General features: G+C 39.0%; 1 protein-coding gene across 1 annotated transcript in view; it reads left to right on the top strand.

Annotated features, from left to right (window-relative positions):
* Positions 1 to 21,740, top strand: part of RASA1 (RAS p21 protein activator 1) — a gene marked incomplete at its 5' end in the record, with an annotated part of 49,178 nt that overhangs the window by 13,926 nt on the left and 13,512 nt on the right. Inside the window, 12 exons of the mRNA XM_083576623.1 lie at positions 359 to 511; positions 2,417 to 2,552; positions 4,049 to 4,119; positions 5,840 to 5,957; positions 7,192 to 7,223; positions 8,519 to 8,571; positions 9,940 to 10,090; positions 14,218 to 14,296; positions 15,235 to 15,355; positions 17,079 to 17,235; positions 18,532 to 18,619; positions 20,885 to 20,962. Of these exons, the coding sequence (XP_083432749.1) occupies positions 359 to 511; positions 2,417 to 2,552; positions 4,049 to 4,119; positions 5,840 to 5,957; positions 7,192 to 7,223; positions 8,519 to 8,571; positions 9,940 to 10,090; positions 14,218 to 14,296; positions 15,235 to 15,355; positions 17,079 to 17,235; positions 18,532 to 18,619; positions 20,885 to 20,962 (1,237 nt within the window). The remainder of the gene's footprint in view (positions 1 to 358; positions 512 to 2,416; positions 2,553 to 4,048; positions 4,120 to 5,839; positions 5,958 to 7,191; positions 7,224 to 8,518; positions 8,572 to 9,939; positions 10,091 to 14,217; positions 14,297 to 15,234; positions 15,356 to 17,078; positions 17,236 to 18,531; positions 18,620 to 20,884; positions 20,963 to 21,740) is intronic.

The following is a 21,740-nucleotide window of genomic DNA, read 5'->3' on the forward strand; positions in this document are numbered from 1 at the left end:
TGCCTAGAACAAGGCTTTAATGAATGCAGAGGACTTCAGTAAAAGTCATACATGGAAGTTTTGTTAACTTTTGTAGAATTGTGTCTTTTTTGCAACTGTTTTGCAACTGACCATGAGAGTATAGAAATTCATTGGAAGATTGACTTACTGTGGGAGCAGCCACCACAGGCCTTCTGTAGAGCTTGTAACTGAGCCCCTTCATTTTTATAAATGTTTATCTTTGCTCCAGACTATGCTGTGATGGTTCATGGCTGATAGTTGTGTGGTTTTTTTAACCCAGATGTCTATATCCACATGCTTTTCACTTTATTCCATTGGTTGAAGCTTACATGCAGCATTTTTGTGCTTTGTGTTCCAGATGGTATCATGGGAAGCTTGACAGAACAATTGCAGAAGAACGCCTTCGGCAAGCAGGGAAACCTGGAAGTTATCTTATCCGAGAGAGTGATCGAAGGCCCGGATCATTTGTGCTTTCATTCCTTAGTAAAACCAATGTTGTTAATCACTTTAGGTGAGTGTTGATTTAATATTGTTGAAAAAGCTGTTTAAAGATGTATGCCTAAAGTGTGGGTTTTGAAGCTTAGCAGGTGTCTTGTGAATGAGTTGGAGTGAGAGACTCTTTTTCCTCCCCCGAAAAGTTCAAAGTGGCATCATCATCGACTGAATTGGCATTTTCTTCTTTCAGAAGACACTTTACTTATTGATTATCCAGGAAGCCCTATATGTGACAGAATTCTGGGCACAGGTTCTATTCATTCAGGGTACGGGCCAGGTCCATTGGGCCCAGTTGTGTTCCTGCTGCAAAAACTGAAGATATGGCCTGGAACATTCCCCTGCAATTCAGATGAGATTGCATTAGCTTGTAATTTCATCTTCTGTTATATTTCCTATTACTCTGCTCCAACACCGTTCCTTGCTTTAAATCACCCCATTTTCCATTCCCTCCCTCACCATTCATCTTTCACAATACTTAAGAGAACAGGACTAAAAGGTAGAGTTGTGGAGAGCTACTTCCTTGGTGAAATGCTGGAGTAGCCTGACATTTCCATTTGGCTGGTGGCTTGCTCTGTGGCATTCAGTTACCTTTTCCTCTGCAGAGGGGGAATGTATGTCTGGAGTATGCAAGGTAGATACTTAAGTGGCTGGTAGCTTCTAAGCAATGGTGGCTTTCTAAACTGTATACTCTTAACTTGAAAGCACAGAGAGAGGCAGGCAGGGTTGCTGTTGCTGCTTGGAAACTGGCAGCTGCCAAGGCATTGACCATGTGCTCCACAGCTGTCATTTCTCTCTCTGCCTTGAATGTAGCTTTGTTTTGTAAGCCTGAGTTTTGGAGATAGTGCTCACAGCTTTTCATTCCCCACCTTCCAGAGAAGCAGAGGGCTAAGTTGATCTGCAGCTTGATAGCTTTCTTATAGCTCTTAAAGGCTGGAAAAGAGGATAAACACTCATCTAGCTGCTTGCAGCTGTTCTTACCACTCTAGGTAGCCAGCATTGAATGATTTGTTCAGTATTATATACCTGCCATCCCCCTGCATCTGCAGATCAATAGGGATTGGCATGGATTCTTACTAACGTAGTTCAAAAACCACAGCCGCTTGGCTGCTTGATGAGTACAGTTGATTCACACCACATACAGGCAAATTGGAAACTGCTCTAGATATATTGTTTAAATTAGATTTTTAGGCTTAATTTTATCAAATTGTGCATGGAGCTTTCTAAAATAGTAGTCAAAATTTATCTGAGCCCCCCCCCCCCGCCCGCATTTATTTCAAGCACATTTGTGGCTTGAATGAAACATACTCTTTATTACATGAAAAGTGAATCTTTGGCCCGCTAGATGTTGCTGTACTATAACTCCCATTGTCTCTAACCATTGACCATTCTAGCAGGGGCTGATGGGAGCTGGAGAGCAACATTTGGAGAGCCACAGATTTCAATCCCTACTTTATACGATGGATGTTTGTTCAAATAAGGCTTGGGAATGTTAGGAAGTGGGGTTTCTCTTTTGTTCTATTAAGTAGAGATAGCACACCAAATTGCTGTCAGTGTGAATATGTATACATCCCTTAATATCCTAAAAACACAGTCAGTTTAATATTTATTCTTTCAAGTTTTAAAAAAACTAACATTCCAGCAGTGGCGTAGCGTGGGTTGTCAGCACCCGGGGCAAGGCAAGTAATTTGCGCCCCCTAACCCGTGGATTTGCGCCCCCTAACCTGTGGATTTGCGCCCCCTAACCCATGGATTTGCCCTAACCCCAGATGTTGCGCCCGGTGCGGCCCGCCCCCCCTGCACCCCCCACGCTACGCCACTGCATTCCAGAAAGACTGAAATACCAAAGTATATATTTTTGAATTTATTCATGCTATAATTCTTAATATTTTCTACTAATGTAGGTCATAATCTTTCTTAACAGGATTATTGCAATGTGTGGTGACTATTATATTGGCGGGAGACGGTTTTCTTCACTTTCTGACCTAATAGGTTATTACAGCCATGTATCTTGTTTGCTTAAGGGGGAAAAATTGTTGTTTCCTGTAGCACCTCCAGAGGTATGTACTATTTTTTTAAAGCAAATGTTTCTGTGCTCCTATTAAAATCATCTTTACAGAAATACCCATTTTAATTTGGAAATGTGAAATGAGTTACATATTTGTGGATGGATAACTGGATACTATATAGCTCCATCCAAATCTATATATTAGTATTCAATCATAGAAGAGATTATTTATTTAGAAACTTAGACTTTGCTGTATTAGAGAAATAATTTGGTACTGTGACATACACTGTATGGTTGAAAAATACGATTGGATACTTGGTTCAGAAACCTCTGAAACAAATCCGCTTGCCTCTCTTCCTCCGTGAATGAAAGCAGGAAGCAGAGGAGGAAAGTTTTCATCCTGTTGGGTTCCAAATAGCCTGGGGGGGATCAGCTCCCATCCCTTCCTCTCTCTCTCACTTTCTGGGAGAGAAGGTAAGCACTATCGAGCAAAGAACAACATTTATCTAAGTTCTCAGCATGATTGAAGCTCAGGGCCTTCATCTTTTCTTCCCACTCTGGTGGGAAATGATGAGACAAAAGGGTGGAAAAGCCCACCCTGCCTGATCTTAAAAGAATAGAAGAGAAAGCCTTGTGTTGGTAAAAGACCTCTCTGATCTTACTGTTTGCTTATGAGTGCTTTGGGCACATTGACCACAAGTAGAAAATTGGAAATGGAAGTGATGGTAGATCTCATTTAATGGGTTGAATCTAGATTTTCCATAGGTGAAATTCTACCCTTGGGTAGAATGCTGGAGGAGGGGGGAACAACAACATTTCTGCCAATTTCTCCACCCGTCCCTTGTGCCCCCTTGAACAACCTCTGTGGAGGGTCAGGGATGCTTCAGAACAGTGTGGGAGGTAGCACCAGGGGGAATTAGTAAAAATAATACCATCTCCTAAACTGAAGAAGCCTTTCAATTTGTGGAAATGAGCCTGAATCCAACCCATACCACTGATATGGGAGCTCAAGTTTGAATAAAAATAAGTAATGATAAAAAATATGGTAGTAGCAATATAGTACGTTCTGCTTACTTTCTAAGGGCAGAACAGTTTTGCCATAAAGCTAGTGCTTATGCCACACTCACACAAAACTAATTCATGTTAGTATCTTAACACAAATAGTGACAATATTTCGTCTGTTCAAGTTACGCCATAATCTAGAAAGCTACTTAGTGTACTCAAACTTAAAACTAAATCCATTTTTAATTAACTTGAAATAAAGAGACTTCTGTTCCGCTCTGATCCATATTTTGAACTTATTATTGCTCAGTAAGCAGTTAGTCTAAATATTTGACTAAATATTGTGACTTTAAAAAAGCATCCAGGAATTGGCCTACTGGATCTAATTGTGTTATTAGAGGTAATCAGCAGTCTAGGGAGATCCTATTTTGCTGCAAAATATGATCTAGTTAGTATAGTGGATATTTTGTCTTGAAATCATATTGCTCACATTGCAGTCCAGATTTTAAGTCCTGCATCACAGCAGAACATCTTTGTTTTTTATAGCCAGTGGAGGACCGCAGGAGAGTCCGAGCCATTCTGCCATACACTAAAGTGCCAGAAACAGATGAAATAAGGTATATTTCATAAGAATTACAAATCCTACGTGGGGTGAAATTATTTATTTGTTCAAAATATTGATATACCACTATAGAAAGGAAAAGGAGTGAGAAGGGTGAAGGAAAAAGCAAAATCAGGCACTAGCTCTTAGTTACATCATTCTTGTAATGACCAGCTGGAATAGAAAAAGGTAGAGAGAAGGCAAAAGTTGCAGGTTTTTCAGTAGGGCCAGTGGAGAGATACTGCAGTTCTCTCTCCCCCGCACCTGTAGTGGAAAGAAAGACTGCTGATAGATGATTCAGTATGGTCAGGAAGACAGATTTAAAACAAATACTTCAATAGTACATACCACACAGTATGGTGATACTTGCCACTTTATATGATTTTTAGGATTGGACAAGTTCATGGAGGATTAGGTGTATAAAAGTCTTACTAGTCAGGATAATTAAATGGGGTCTTGAATCTGAAGCATGCCCTATTGATTGCTACCATGCCTTTCATGTTAGTGTCTAGACTTTTATAGTTTAGAGCGCTAGTCTGTAGTAGTAAAACATACATCCTCTGGTTAAAAACACAGAACCTGTGGTACTGTAGAGACTAGAAAAACCTACCGTAACAGAAGCTTTGGTAGGGTTTGTAAAATGCATGAAATGCTTTCCTTCTTGGTGTGTGTGTATGTATACATTTATCTATCTATATAGATGCATACATGATTTCAGAATAGAGGTACTAATAAATAATGGGCTCAAAAGGCTGTTAAATTAAATGGGTAGCACTAGATGTGCCACACTTTGTATAGCTACAGATATATAGAAGATAAATTTGGCTTTGCATACAAATGTGCCACACTTGCTGCTTCCTGGTTTTTGTTTTTTTGTTTTGCCTCTCTACATGTGCATTGATAAACCTGCCAATTAAGAGTAACATTTCATGCATTTGGCAAAATGGCTGTAGTCGACAAAAGCTGAAGTGGCAACTAATTTGCTTCTGTTTAAGATTCCGTAGTACTTTTTAAAGTCTGTAGATGACTACTCCTGGGAGAAAATGCTGAACTATATTATCCAACAAGTATGTTCCTTTCATTTTTACTGATATCAGGTTCACAGATAAAACAGTCCATGTAGGGACCAATACAGATGTGGCTCTTGCTTTGTGTGTGTGTTTATTTTAAAAAAGCAGTCATAATCAATTGACCATTTGAAGTAAAAGTTTCCAGCCTGGTTTAGTCAGTTGGGATTTCTCCCTTCATCTGAAACAAGCAGTTCTTTGAAGATAAATAGAGAAAGAGGAAATGTCAATAACAGAAAACCTCTTCCTTCCCCACTCCCTCATTTTCTCCAGTAGTTTCCAGAAAATTTAGCAGTTTCCTTGCCTCAGTAGGAAGAGAGAGAACTTAAAAGTTCTCCTGAGCTGTTGAAGGAGTTATATTTAGGTATTCACTTCCATTTTGTGTTCAAGGCAATTAAATGATTTGTAAGTTCAAGTTAAGTCATGACTCAAAGAAAACTTCTCTGAACTGGTTTCGGTGTTTGGTTTCACATTGAGTTTGATTCTCTGCCTAAGAATCTGGTATAAATCTGGTATGTTCTGGTATAATTCTAAAATTCATTTTGAAGAGCTCATTTAATTTCCAGAGATGTAGGAGAAAATCAGGGAACAATTGTAAGTGTATAACTTAATGTGCCAGACTTGGTATAATGGGAATCTGTTTCATAATTTTATCTTAATTACATATAGCTTCCTTAAAGGAGACATGTTTATTGTCCACAATGAATTAGATGATGGATGGATGTGGGTTACAAACCTACGTACAGATGAGCAAGGACTTATAGTAGAAGACCTAGTGGAGGAAGTGGTAAGTTACTTTATACAAGGAGTATCTTAGCATTAAGATAAAAGCACAATAAAAAGTATGTAAGAGGTAGCTTACACAGCAAAGTATTGAACAAATGCAACTGATTCTCCAGTTTGTTATTTCTGTGTCTTGAAAAGGAGATCATATATATTGTTTTATTTCCAACTATGGGTCAGTTTATAATCAAGACTTGGGTATGCTTCCATCTTCTTTGGCACATGCTCCTTAATTGGGTATTACTAGTATACATCTGGACTGGCAAACTATAGTTTGTGTTTGCTCTGCAACCTAGGGTTTGATCCTGGTTTTCAGGGTGAGTTAAAACCGTAGTTTGCTAGTTCAGATGCAGTAGTAAATTGTGGTTTGCTACAAATCAGGAAGTAATGAACTAAGCAGAGTGCATTATGGGATTGGGTATGTAAGCTCAGCATTCATGTTCATATTACCAGACCATGATTTCACATTGTGTGTGAACTGACTCAGTAGATTTAATATTTGTGGCCAGATTCATGACTACAGCCTGGATCATTTTTAATGTAATTTTTGAGGGAGAAGAATCCTGAAAATTTGAAATTGTTTTGTATGCTATGGGTGAGTGAGCTTAGAAACCATTCAGTAAGGGTACTCATCAGTGGCATTTGAGGTACAGAAAAAGAGAGAGAGAGAGTCTGTGTGTATGTCAAAACTTCCAAAAGAAAGTAGTTTTCTAAACTGCTACGGCTGGGTGTAGATTTGGAGGTCCAGTGTTCTCTCTCTCTCTCTCTCTCTCTCTCTCTCTGTGTGTGTGTGTGTGTGTGTGTGTGTGTGTGTAGGGTGGTGGTGAGGGTTGCAGGTGTGTTCCAGTATTATTATTATTTTAACTTTTCTACAGAAAAAGGTGTTGATATTTGACACAATATGCTACACTCTATAAGGCTTGGCAGGCTCTTATTGGGTGTATGGCATTCAGCTGTCTATCATTCTACCTATAGTTTCTGGAAGTTGAGAGCAAGCCCTTTTCAGTTGCATGGTTTGTTTTCTGAGGCAGACATCAAATAGTTCAGTGTTGTAGGTTGCAATTCTATGCACAGTTTCTTGTGAGCAAATCCCACTGAGCGTGATGAAATTTAATAGGTTGCATGTTAATTTCAGAAATCCGAAATGGTTCAGATTGCTTACAACATTCTGTAAACTTTAGGAAATGCGTTATCTGTATCACTCTGTTGTGTTGGTAACAGTTGTATGTTTTCATTAGGGTCGAGAAGAAGATCCGCATGAAGGAAAAATGTAAGTGTGTCTTCTGGAATAAATTATAACTTATCATAAGGGTCTGAATACTGTAAGTGTTATTCTAGAATTGAACTCCTTGATTTCTTAATATGCAAAATGCATTATTTCAGTTGAACTTAATATTCAGGAGTTATGGGATGCACATAATAAGATTCTTTGATGCTGTGTCCCAAAAGTCCAGTACTATATTAAAGTGAGGAGAGCAGCATTGTTTTCAAGACCCTTGACAAAATGTACTACTTTAATCTAGACTTGTAAGAATTTCTTGGATTTCTCTGTTCAGTTCTGAACACAATAACTGAAAATGCATGTGCACAATTTTGAAAGGATTTATAACAACTACAAGGATGTTAAAATGTCTAGGAATATGAATATGTTAATGTAGATAAAAGAAGAGCAAGGGATATTTTCCCATAGTTTTTGAAATATTTCCTGAACAGTTTGGTGATATAGTGAGTTATTGAAAGCAATTTCAATTTTATTTGACTGAGGGCAAAGAATTGGAGCATTTGAGTTGTTGCTTACCAGATCGTGCTGATATTAACAACACTTGGTTTTACAGCAAATGTTTATTAATAGTATGAATAATCATTGGGGTGGGTGTGCAGGCACGCATGCACACATAAATGCACACACACATACCACCTGTATCATCTGAATTTAAACTTTGTTACATATTAGCAAAAATAGAAATCCATAGGGTGATGGGTTCAAGCCCCACATTGGGCAAAAGGTTCCTGTGTTGCAGGGTGTTGGACTAGATCAGGCTTCCTCAACCTCGGCCCTCCAGATGTTTTTGGCCTACAACTCCCATGATCCCTAGCTAGCAGGACCAGTGGTCAGGGATGATGGGAATTTTAGTCTCAAAACATCTAGAGGGCCGAGGTTGAGGAAGCCTGGGCAAGATGACCCTTGTGGTCCCTTCCAGTGCTACAGTTCTATGATTCTATACAGGTCATTCCTAAGTGCACTTGTGTACTATCATGTAAGTCAGGACTGGTGAACCTCCAGTCCGGAGGCCTCTTTGTACAGCCCTCAGGACTCTTACCACACCATGCCCCCTATCTCTCAGCTGTACCCTTCACCAGCTTTGTTCCATGTGCTTGAACCGTGATGGTGCCTTTGTTGTGCTTTGACCCTGCCCGCCATTGGCATTCTATCCCCAGAAGGTTACCCATGAAGTAATGAAGCTTTCAAGCTGAAAAAGGTTCCTCTTCACTAATCTAAGTAGATGAGATCACCAATCCAACCATGGTGTTTCTAATATTTTCTCATTTATCCTATTCTCTAAGATGGTTCCATGGGAAGATCTCTAAACAAGAGGCTTACGGCTTGCTGATGACAGGTATGTCATGTGTAAATGTACTTAATAGAAAATGCATTACACCACTTCTGCATTAACTTCACTACTTAACTGCATAATATTTTAAGAAGAAAGGCTGTTACAGGGCTTAAAATGATTTAAAAAACCATTCCTAGGGCAAATGAAGGCAATTTTATTTTTAGTATTTGCTTAGATGGTCTACTATAAAAGTTCATCGTAGTAATAATGATAATAATAGTAGTAACTTTATTATTTATGCCCCACCCGTCTGGCTGGCTTTCCCCAGCCACTCTTGGTGGCTTACAGCATATATAAAACATAGTAAAATCTCAAACATTAAAAACTTCCCGAACAGGCTGTCTTCAGGTGTCTTCTAAGTGTTATGTAGTTCTTTTATCTCCTTGACATTTGAAGGGAGAGCTTTCCACAGGGAGGGCGCAACTACCAAGAAGGCCCTCTGCCTGGTTCCTTGCAATTTCACTTCTCACAGTGATGGAACCACCGAGGAGGACCTCAGTGTCTGGGTTGAACAATGGGAATGGAGACACTCCTTCAGGTATACCAGGCCACGGCTGTTTAGGGCTTTAAAGGTCAGCACCAACACTTTGAAATGTGCTCGGAAACATACTGGGAGCCAGTGAAGATCTTTTAGAACTGGTGTTATGTGGTCCCGGCGGCCACTCCCAGTCACTAGTCTAACTGCCACATTCTGGATTAGTTGTAGTTTCAGAGTCAACTTCAAAGGTAGCCCCACGTAGAGCACATTGCAGTAGTCCAAGCAGCAGATAACCAGAGCATGCACCACCTTGGCGAGACAGTCTGCAGGCAGATAGAGTCTCAGCTGGTGTACCAGATGGAGGTAGTAGACAGCTGCCCTGGACACAGAATTCACCCGCTCTTCCATGGACCGCTGTGAGTCCAAAATGACTCCCATGCTGCACACCTAGTCCTTCAGGGGCACAGTTATACTGTTCAGGACCAGGGAGTCTTCCCAACCCCCATCCCCACAAAACTACTTCTGTCTTGTTAGGATTCAACCTAAATCCATTATCCACCATCCATCCTCCAACTGCCTCTGCATACACACAAAGGACATTCACTTTACTTACATTAGTAAAGGTTTTATTTCTGAGTGCCAGTACACTTCAGGATATGGAAGGGATCATTTGCAGTAAGACTTGTTTTATCTTTCAGGAAGGATTCTTGTAACTTGGCATTGATTAACAGACCATACATTGTGCGAACTGTTAAAGCTGGCTTTCTGCAACTGGCCACGTGTAGTTTGCATACCGAATTCCAGATAACTTGAATAAAGCTGCTATATTAACACTGAGAAAGTAAAATATTGGTAAGGAGCTAAGTGTTCTTTCCTTTCCTTTCTGTAATTAGTTGGCCAGGTGTCAAGTTTTCTTGTGAGACCTTCTGATAACACGCCTGGGGATTACTCTCTCTACTTTCGAACCAGTGAAAACATACAGCGTTTTAAAATATGCCCAACACCAAACAACCAGTTTATGATGGGGGGCAGGTACTATAACAGGTAAGTTGTGAACAGGCCTTGATAGTCTACAAGTTGGGTGCTGTCATATGTGTGCTGCTACTTTTTTTTGCTTGGTTTATCGATGTTTAACTCTGTCTTTTCTTTGTAGTACAATCAACACCGGATTGTGTATAGTTTTCATTATGAATTTAGGAGATTCAAAGTTCAACACGTGGAACAAGTGAAATAGAAACTCTGTGTGCATATTTTAAAAATGAACAAGAATTTATGTTCTTTCTGAGACCTTTCATGATAAGTTATAAAGAAAGCCTGGTCTGTTGATACAATAGCAGAGATTCTAGTGGGGGAAACAGTCTCATGTTTCTGGAAAAAATAACCATTGAATTTTCTTGTTGGATAACATAGAACCTATCTTTTAATGTGAACATAAATTTAGGATGGACAGTATTTTGCGCCAATATATGCTTGACTTTATATTAAAAATTTAAGTTCTAAAAGACATGACAACCTACAGCTTAATGTGCTGAAGAGCTGTTCGTAGTAGTGATGAGTTTAGCTCCCTCTTCCAAAGGAGAGGGCTGTTGCCTAACCCACAGATGATGGAAATTGCCAAACCTGAACCAGGGAATTTATATCCATCCCAACCGAGAATTTCTCTCGCTTCCAGCTTGGCTTCTGAAATGGTTAGAGATCCTGCAGCTGGTGTGACTGAGAAAGTAACAAGTTCTCCTAGCTGAGAAGTTCATTGGACTGTCATAAGACTTCAAGTGGAAGATGCTGTGAGGCTAAAAATTGGATCCTTTTGCATAGCCCACATACAAGCTACTTGAGTACCTTCTTCATTAAATCTGTCTGGCCTCCAGACATCCTCATTGAAAATCCAGCTAGCAGCCTTTGTAAAGGTAAACTATCTTTTGCCCATTACCTAGTTTGTTAGGGTTATGGCGGTATAAGCCTTCCATTAGAAGACCGTGACATGTATGGAACAGGATTCCAAAGTTCTCCTACATTACTTAGTAAAATAAATCCTATTTTCTTAGGATTTGAATTGCGTAATACTCATTAGTCTGCTTCGCAAGAGAGCCCCCCGAATTACGTCAATTCTCCCCTCCTGCAGCTGTCCCCTATGCCTCATCCTTCCCTGATCTTCAGGAGCTGTTGTCAGAGGCATAGGAGGTGGGAGGAGGAGAGTCTTATTGTGTGAGAGAACTTCCATTCTCTGGATCCATTATTTCCTCCTCTCCATCTTTCCAGTAAGATAAAAAGCATAAAACTAGAGTGGGGTGATTGAATAGGTCAGGGATATGGTAAACACTACTTTACATGATATAAGAAGCAGTAGTATGTCCACTTCTTAAAAAGCCCACTCTGGACCCAATGGCATGTAACAACTATAGTCCAGTTACCAACACCCCATTCGTGGCAAAAAGTGGTGGTGAGGGTGATTGGGGAGCAACTGCAGGTATTTCTGGATGAAACTGATTATCTATATGCACTGCAAACCGATTTCAGTTTCCAAAGGAGTTAGTGATACAGTATGAGAATCTTACTTAAAGCAACAACAGCAACACTGTGCACCAACAAGCTTGGGTCCATCTTAGTAGCTCTTTGGATCCCCACCAAAATATATTTTTCTAAAGTACTTATTTCTATAGATCAGTTGCTCTATATGAACGTAGATGAATTCCTGTTTACTCCTTGAATCAACTTCCACTTGATTCAGTTCAACTTCCTAGCCCTTACTTACTGATTTAATACACAGTTGATCCACACAAGCACATCATAATTTTGTTAATGGTTTGAGTTAGTGATTTTCTGGTGACATCATTTCTTCCTTATTAGTCTGTCACTTTATCATTGAGGTGTCTCCCTTGTTTGCCAAGGGGAAGCGTTTATGATCACCAGTTGCTGTGAAAGTATAGAAATACCTTTCTGATCTACATTTTTAAAGAACTACTGCTGGCCAAGTAGCTCTTGGAATCACTTTGTTAGTTAAAAGCTGTATTCCTGCCCCCTTTTGCATGTGCTGTTATGTAATTCAGAACTTCCACCATAGAAAGCAGAGAGAAAATATATTCTAGTACCTGGAAGGCTATTCAGATCTATAAAAGTTTTGTTACAAAGTATATTATCATATGATACATTAAGAGTGTGCTAAAGTAGAGGTTATATAGTGTATAATCTATATTTGATATAACTGTCAAATAAGGGTGGAACATGCATTTCTATTTTGACTAGTGTCTTATGGATTGGTGAGAAGTAATGTTGCTTTCTTTATTTTTCTATGTGCCTCAAAATTCCTGTTGTACAAATGTCTCTTGAGATGTTTCATTGTATCTTTATCATATTTATGATTGATAATCCTTGAGGTTACAGTTGCTTTAGCAAGAAAAGTAACCAGAAGTGTGGACAAAAGGAAACTTTTAAAACTAGTTTAGTTTCCTTTAGTATGTCAAACATTTAGTATGTCATGGAATCCATGATTTTTTAAAACCTAGTAAATTTAAGAACTCTTGGACTTTTAAAAAGAAACAGTCCTATTAATTACTAAGCTCAAATTTGAAAAGGAGCAGTATCGAGTAATATTTTTTCATTCTTGTAAATTATTATTTGAAAAAGGCAACTGGGAAATGTTTTAGTGAACAAGAAAGCTCTTCTCAGATGAGACTTCAAATAGTTTATTGTACTGTATTTACTCTAGTCTAATATGCCATCGACTCTAATGCACACCTTAATTTTCACAGTGTAATTTGGCCAAAAAAGGTGTGCATTAGATTTGAGTAAATATGTTATAACTATTGCAATATTAAGCAAGCTTACAATATGTAAAATTCTTATTGTAAAATAAGCATTACATAAGTATGGTAGATACCAGCCTTGAAAACCAAGTGAGATAAGGAATTTATTGGACCATATCTGTTAGAAGAATTGGAAGCATGTTTTTTATTTTATCTCTGATTTGCTAAAATAACGTGTCCATTATTATATTTAAGTACATGGGTAACAAATTTGTGGAAGAGTAATTTGAGCTATGTCTGGTCAGAAATACTGTGTTGACTGAACTTCACATTTCTATTCATTATATACATTTCATATTGAAAATGTGTTCTTTCACTATGATTTTGTTACATGTGGAGGTTTACTTTGAGAATGCAATGAACAGAATGTCTAAATAGACTGTGCTCACTTACTCAATATGTTCATTCATTTAATAAGAGTGATATATAAAACAGTAAAATATGTGGAATGTCAGGCTTCCCCCAGACCTCTTTCAATCTGTGTCCTTCAAAATGTAATTTTATCCTGACTCTATGTGGTATCTGGAATACAGTGGTACCTCGGGTTACATACGCTTCAGGTTACAGACTCCGCTAACCCAGAAATAGTACCTCGGGTTAAGAAATTTGCTTCAGGATGAGCACAGAAATCGTGCTCCGGCGGCGCAGCAGCAGCGGGAGGCCCCCATTAGCTAAAGTGGTGCTTCAGGTTAAGAACAGTTTCAGGTTAAGAACAGACCTCCGGAATGAATTAAGTACTTAACCCAAGTTACCACTGTACAGGATTTTGTTTAAAATATCATCACTACTTAAGACTACTTAATATAACATGATTACTTGTAATTTCAAAATGCAGTCTTCATGATACCTGTTAAGGTCTTTCTCTATTTCACATTTCTACTCTCTTAGAAATAAATAGTTTCATAGAAATGTAGGGAGTTACTGCTAAGAAACTTAGAACTTTTAGCCCCGTGAGAACTCTTTTGCCCTTTCTTGAATATGGAGAAAGTTTGTTGATCTCTGATGCTTTGGAATATTTGTTATAAAATCTGATTATTTTAAAATTGTTGAGTTCTTTACTAGTAATTTACTAGTTCTTTACTAGTTCTTTACTAGTAATGGTTTACTGAATACTTATGTCTTCTGATGTGGTATTTTTGGATGAGAAAATATGTGTTTTAAAGTTTGATTTTTACATTTGGGGCAAAAATATTTTTACTTTACATCAGTTCTGAGCACAGTCTTAGAAGCAAATTGCAATGATTGCATATTTTATTAAATATATTCTTAAGTAAATAAGTTTAGGGTTACAAGTGTCATTTCATGTTCAGTTTTATAAACTAGCATTTACTTCATTCAGAGCTACCTGTTTGTTTTTGTTTTTAACAGTATTGCTGACATCATTGAGCATTATAGAAAAGAGCAAATTGTTGAAGGCTACTATCTTAAAGATCCTGTTCCAATGCAGGTGAGACATTGCATTTTATCTAATATTAACATTAGCATTTCAAATGCAGAGCGCTACCAGACTATCTCAGCACTGCCCTACGCACCTCAGATGGCAGAGGGATCTATAGGCAGACCTCTGAGGAAGACAACAACATCTCAGAAAGGGTCATGTGGAACCAAGCAGCCCTTGGTTCAACCCCATTTTGTTATTTAACTTGTTTTCATTCTGCTTTTAATCTGGTGGTTCTGCGGGGGGTGGGGGTGAACAGGGCAAAAAAAAAGTGGTTCTTTTAGGCTGAGCAAAATGTATAGAAATACTGCTGTAGTAATCACAGATCTGTTAGCTTAATCCAACTTGGGCTCACATCTGCCTTTCTTTTAATTTTCAAAAGCAGCATTGCTTTTCAAAAGTAGTCCCAGGAGTTCTAAGGTGTAAGAACTCACAACAAATGTTTTGAAGCACCAAAACTGTAAACAACAAAACAATAAAACATCACAATTATAGTACCAGAGTTGTTAAAAATTGGCATCATCCATTGGGAAATGCTTGTGCAAAAAATAGCTTTTTAGAAAATAATGGAAACATTGGTGCCTACCAAACATTGGTGCCTGCCACATTGGAGAGGGGAAATCATTCCACCACACAGGACCGCTTCCATGTCACCCCCAGATGAAATTCTGAAGGTCACAGTGCTTAGTGCTTAGGTAGATCTGTTTGGGAGAAGGTGTCCCCCCCCCACATAATTGGTCCCAATTTCTTTTAACACAATAATTATGTATGCAGTAAGATGCTCCACATAGATGCCTAGCCAGTCTGTTCTGCACCAGATGCAGCTTCTGAACCAGTCTTAAGGGAGCCCCACATATGGCATGCTACAATAGCTTGTAGTGTTGTTAAACTGTAGAGTTATTTTTGTTTCATGTTGGAAAATGTATGCTTACTTGTTTCCTCTCCAGCATCAAGGACAAGTGCTTAACGACACAGTGGATGGGAAAGAAATCTATAATACAATCCGTCGTAAAACAAAGGATGCTTTCTATAAAAATATTGTTAAAAAAGGATACCTTCTGAAGAAAAGTAAGTGGGGTAAACCACTGTGTGTTCTCGGAATAGCTGTGGATCCATACCACCTGAATCTTCTGTCCTTTAAGGCCTTACATGGAAAGGTGCTGTACTGGCAGTATTAAGTCTAGTAATCTCTCTCGTGCTTACAAGTCTCATAATGAGTCTCTTTTGTAGTCCCCACATTCCAGCAGTCTTATACAGACCATCTATGTTTTTGTGCTTACTGAAATTGTCTAAAGTGTCATTTCTTTTTTGCAACATTTCTAAATAGTTTGAATCCGTTGTGATTTTTTTTTCCTTTTTGTGTTGCACTTATAGAAGTGGGCACATATTTTTGGGGGGAAATAGGGGTGCACAAACCACAATGTCTGAATCAGGCCCTGATTTGATGGTTTGAAAATCAGCCCGATTCGTTTCAAACTGATTTGTAGACATCTCAGTTTGACTCATATCCAGACTCCACTCAGTATTATTGGTCTTTCTTTCTCTTTCTTTCTTTCTTTCTTTCTTTCTTTCCAGCTATTGCTCCTTCTGAGTGGGTGAAGCCTGCCAAATTTATGACAAATATCTCTGGTGTGGGGGTGGATTGTATGTTAGATTTTTTTTATTTTTTTTAATGAGTCTTTACAGCAATAGTATTCCCTTCTGAAGGGAAGAATATCTCCAATTTTCAGAAGGATAGCTGCAGGACAGACTTGACAGTTTTGTGCTTTTTATACAAATATTCACTCTCCTCTATTGTTTTCTGGTAGCATATATCAGAAAGGTGCCCCTAGGTATGAAAACTGCCAAATATCAGAAAGGTAGTTACATGGGTTTAAAGTTGCTTTTTTCCAATTGGGGACAACTAAATAGGATTTGCTTTCATCCATATGGTTTTGTGGGCAATGGTGGTTTTGTTTTTTGTTTTTTGTTAATGAAAATGGCCTACATTGTAGAGGTGGACCTAGGAAAGTAACTTACAAAATTTCATAAGGATAGGTGCCAGAGATAAGGAGTTGTGGTGAATGAAAAACAGTATCAAGCTTGTTTTTTGTTTGGTTGACATCAAAAGTCAGAGAAAGAAAGTTTAGAACTGATGTTTATTTGACAGGAGTGATTGTAACAGCATATGAAACAGAGACAGAAGGACTTGCATGTCCAGTATTTTCCAAGTAAATCCTACCAACGGAACTAGTAAAAAGCACAGAAAAAAATAAATACAAGGTGCTACATTACATTAACATTACAGTCCTAAAGCACTGTAATTGCAGAGCTGTAGTGAAATCATTCCCTCAGTTTACAATGTAGACCTATTAGTCACAGAAGAGCTCTCCCCTCTTCCTCTTTTCAACCTAGTGTTTAACTTACATGGCACACTTGGTGAGAAATGTTTCAGGATTGACAGATATACCACCTGCAGAATTTTCAATCCAATCCACTTTGAAGGTCTCTGTTTTGGAGAGCTTAGAAGAGATCCTTGGAAGAGATTCAGAAAAGTCCCAAATGTTTATGAACTCATCCTAATTTGATGCATACTTCTAATTGACAGTATGAACACACATTATTGTGTAATATGATAAAAAGTTATTTTACTTGTATTCATTTCTATTTGGGTTCATAAAGCATAACATTAAAAGTGTGGGGTAGAGAATCTTGCTACTTAGTTGCCTGACTCCTGGAAAGTTAACTGACAGTCAGGGATTTGACATGTGTTTTCTCCATCCATCTCTAAATTACTTTGGTTGTTTTACAGGTAAAGGAAAACGGTGGAAGAACTTGTATTTTATTTTAGAGGGGAATGATGCTCAACTTATTTATTTTGAAAGTGAAAAGCGAGCCACTAAACCCAAAGGACTAATCGATCTTAGTGTGTGTTCTGTCTATGGTGTTCATGATAGTCTGTTTGGCAGGTAAGACAGAAGCTACTAGTTTTAATCATGAAGCTATAAAAGTCAGGTATTTCTTAATAGAGTAGTTAATGAATAACCCTCTTAACACACATGCATGTAAGAATTTTTTGCTTTTCATTTAAAAGGGCTAATTTTAACAACATTCCTTCCTTTGTTCTCAGTAACCTTGTTCAAATGATTATGCGTAAAATGTATTTGGTGATGTCCAATATTAGTCTGAATAGACCCATTGAAATGAAATTACTTAAAATCAATTAATTTCATTGGCCCTACTATGCCTAATATTGTATATCACCCTCTGCCTTCAATTTGATGTCCTGAACATGTTACTAATTTGTATGGGTCCTATTTGTTATATTTAGGTTTTTGCATTGTTAAGGAAAGTTTTTTGCCTAAAAGTCAAAGTACTTTATCCAGCTTTTTTTTGTGTGAAAACCTATTGAAAAGCTTAGCTTTTCCAAAGAGTGTATGTGTGGAGGGGGATTGCCTTCAAAGATTTTTTATTTAAAAAGTGTACTGCCTATACATAAACTATAAATATGCCAAGATTAGGCCTGGTACTAGGTGCTGATGTGTCAACATCTCAGTCATGGTTTCTTAAAGCACTTTGTCCCCCTCCCTCCACATCTTGTTTAAGAAACAAATGAGCTAGTAGCAATAAATTTACCAAATGTGCTGTGAAAATGCTTTATTCAAAACAGCCCAGTTCTGTGCTTCATTAGTTAAAAGTCACATTGGTAATGTATGCTCATGAGTAACCATGCACATTGAACACTGCCCATGTTTTATATTCTCCTAAATATAGAAGAATATACATCATTCATTGTCATGTGCACATTGGTTTCTCTCTGCATTTGTAGCGATGATATACTAATATTGCTTATGAATACTGTACTCATTAACCTACGAGTAAGAAGCCTATGTGAGATCTTGCAGGCCCATCCTGAGTTCCCACAAAAGCATCCCAGATCCCAGTAAGCTCTTTGTGCACTGGGAAAACCCAGAACAAAATGAACTTTAAAACTCCGCACCTTGTGTGCAGTTCATTTGCAGCTTTTCAACTGGCCGGCTTTCAACTGTGTAAGGTTGAAATCACGCAAGTTAATTGTGTGCAGGATGTGATCGTATTGTACTTACTCCCAAGTAACTGTGCCTAGATTTGTGGTCAGAGACTATTAAATTAAATGAATACCAAACCTTTGTGAATTTGGAAGAATTGTGTGTGATAATGAGTAGCAATGTTGCCATTCTGGTAATAGTATTCTGTTGTATTTTGTTTTTCTTCTCTTTAAATAGGCCAAACTGTTTTCAGATAGTAGTTCAGCACTTTAGTGAAGAGCATTACATCTTCTACTTTGCAGGAGAAACTCCAGAACAAGCACAGGTAAGCAATTTTTCCTTGAGTTAACATTGTCCTAACGAGTGCTATGATGGATGTTTCTTTTTATTAAAACAAAAAAGTGCTGTTGTAAATTGTCCACTCTTATGTTCTTATGTTGGACATGCACTATAAATTGTTTGGATCCAAACTTGTGTGAGCTCATTGAACAGGTTTCTCATTTCAGCTGTGCCACTGTAGCACCCTATACCTGCTACAAGCTGTTCTAGGTTGGGAGATTCTTGGAATTATGTAGAATATGGCAAAGGTGGCTGCAGCAGAAAGGCGTCAGTAGTAAAAGTTGGGGATCCTCCGTTGTGTGAGTCACTGTGCTTTCTAGTTGGCTGGGTGTGCCATATGGATTCTCTATGCGTGATCAGGGCATTACAGAAGAAATTAAACTCAGGTTTATATTTACCAGCTGGAATGAACTTGTTCAGGTAGTTGTTGGAACTGCTGCCAGGAATAGCCAAATGCAACTAGTGTCTCAACAGAGCCAGCTGAATGGCTCTGCTTCCCTTCTGTCCCTCCGCCCTAGCCAGATGGAATGATGGCTGCTATGTATTTTCTAGCCAAAGACAGTTGGTTTCTCAGCAAATGACACTACTGCAGCATGTTTGGAATCGCTGTGTTCACTGTGTTAGGACTGCAGCTTACACAGTGGCTAACTTTGTGGGGGTTGCACATGCAAAGTCAGAGCAACCCCCAGAACCGCCCCCACCTTCCAAGATCGGGACTGTATGAAATCTCACAAAATCTTCTGGAAGCCTTCCAAAGCCTCATAAATAAGCAAGGTGGAGGAAGAGCTTTTATGCCTTTCACCTTGCTTACCAGTCTCTATCTAGGAGGCTCCCTCAAGATATTGTGAAGGCCTCCAGACCCCATGTATGGCCATCACAGACCCCGGTAAGCAAGGCAGAGGGATTAAAAACTTCCCACACCAGGAAAATTAAAGTGGAAAGAGCTTTCAAGCTCTCTGCCTTGCTTACCGGGCTCTGGGAGGTTCCCACAAGATCTCACAAGAGCCTCCAGAACAAGGCTTTCCTGCCCCCTTTCCAATTATTTATCTATTGACAATCATCATAAAGCTGAAATTGCATAAGTAAAATTCTTTCAAGTTGTGGTCCCATTGTATATAATCAATTAAATCGATTTGCTACTACTTTCCCCCTGGGAATCCTGAACCTTTGTAGTGTGCTAGGGTGCTCTCACCGAAAAGTACAATTCCAAGATTTCAATGGAAAGCCATGAAATGCAACTGAAAGCTGCACCATGATACTTTCCTGTCTCCATACTTACTGGTCAGCTACCGCCCCCCTTAAGCTGGACAGCCCCTGGTCAATAAAGTGCTGATCTGCCACAGTCTGTCTGCTTCAATGGGTGCTTGGAACTTAGAGTATCACTCAGAGCAAACTACTGCAGCAAGCAAAAAAAAGAAACAAACCCTCTAGTGCCTAGAAACCTAGAACATCAGGACCATTTGTCCTGGCTTGTCCGCTGACCTGCTGCGGGTCAACAACTCACAGAAGACAGCCGTCATTGACCGTGAACTGAAAATGCTCAGCAGAGCTGCTGCTGTACAGGATACCAGACTCGCTTTGAGTGGCAAGATCCAAGAGAAGAGTTGCACTGTTTTCTGACAAAGATGGCATCCAGAAGAACCATGTGTTCATGGATCAAAGGCTCAGAATGCTTGCTTTTCCCCCTCTTCTCAACCATCTGTGGTCCGGTTAACATCTTGAGCATCCACTATGTGCTCTGACATAAAGACCAAGGACCAGTTCTGTGAGGAACTAGACCAGGTTGTCGGGAGGGTCCCAGCCTGTGAACACCTATTCCTGCTGGGAGATTTCATTGCCAAGAGTTTGGGGCAATCATCACACATGGGACAACTTGCATAGGCGACTTTGGTATTGGCGGCATAAATGAGAACAAACAAGGGCTGCTTGAACTGTTCTTGAATCACAGATTCAGGCACAAAGTCACTGTATGATTCATCTGTTAATAAGCCCAAATTATTCTTTTGTGTTTTTAGTCAGGATATTCAGTGAAATAGCTTTTAACTATTAACTCAGATTGTGTTTATTGGTAGATCATGATTCCAATGACTGATGACTGGGGGAGTTGGGGGAGGAGATACATAGAGAAGAATGAAAATGAATGTGGGTGTTTTTTTTAAAGTAAACTAGGTCAAATTTGTTTAACAATTGTTTAATAATTGCTATTTCATTAGCCAAAACAGTATTGATAAGTTAATTTATTATTTATTAGGACTGGATGAAAGCTTTGCAAACATTTTGCAATTTACGAAAAACTAGTCCAGGAACATCGAATAAACGTCTACGTCAGGTAGAGTAATGCATTTTGGCTATTGTGGGATTTGTTTTCTATGTTGGCTGAGATAATATGTACTAGTAATCAAGCATTCTTTGATAAAAACATTACTTTGTTAAACATGCTATAAAATAATGTTACTTTATTTTTATTTTTTGCCCAAAATGAGCTTATAGATTTTACCACTTTTACCATTAAATTTACCGTACAGCTTCAGTTAGTAGTTCTGTAGGGCCCAAAGCAATAGAGCTATTCACTGAATCTAATACCAGCCACTCAGAAAACACTGTGAAAGTTTGTCCCTTCACAGCAAGCTTAGTAGTTACTTAGTAGTTACTTTCCTTTTCCCATATAGGGCTGCCTCCTTTCGGTTCAGCATAGTTTGGCATTTTGCAGGGATGGTGCATTTCATTTTGCTGCAGGAGGTGAAACAGGAAATGGCTTGCCGCTGTCACACCACCCACGTCCGCTGGCACTGCTTCCTGCTGGCGCTGCCCACTGCACTGCTGGCAGAGAAGTGGAGCCAGTATCAGTGCTGATTGCTGGCGAGATTTCATCAAAATCTCATAAGACCTCTCATGCTTCATGAGATCTCACCAGAAATCAGCACCGGGGGCAGGGGGGAGGGGAGCTCCTGTAGAGGCACTTTCTTGGGGGCTTCCGCTATCTGAGGTGGCTGCTTCACCCTGCTTCATGGGTGGGCCAAGCTTGCCTTCCCACCATGTACCATGTACCTTCAACAACCAACTGCACAGGTGACTTTGGTCACAGGTTCATGGTCTGTTTTTGTATT

The sequence above is a fragment of the Podarcis filfolensis genome, assembly GCF_964270895.1.
Source record: "Podarcis filfolensis genome assembly, chromosome: 11".
NCBI lineage: Eukaryota > Metazoa > Chordata > Lepidosauria > Squamata > Lacertidae > Podarcis > Podarcis filfolensis.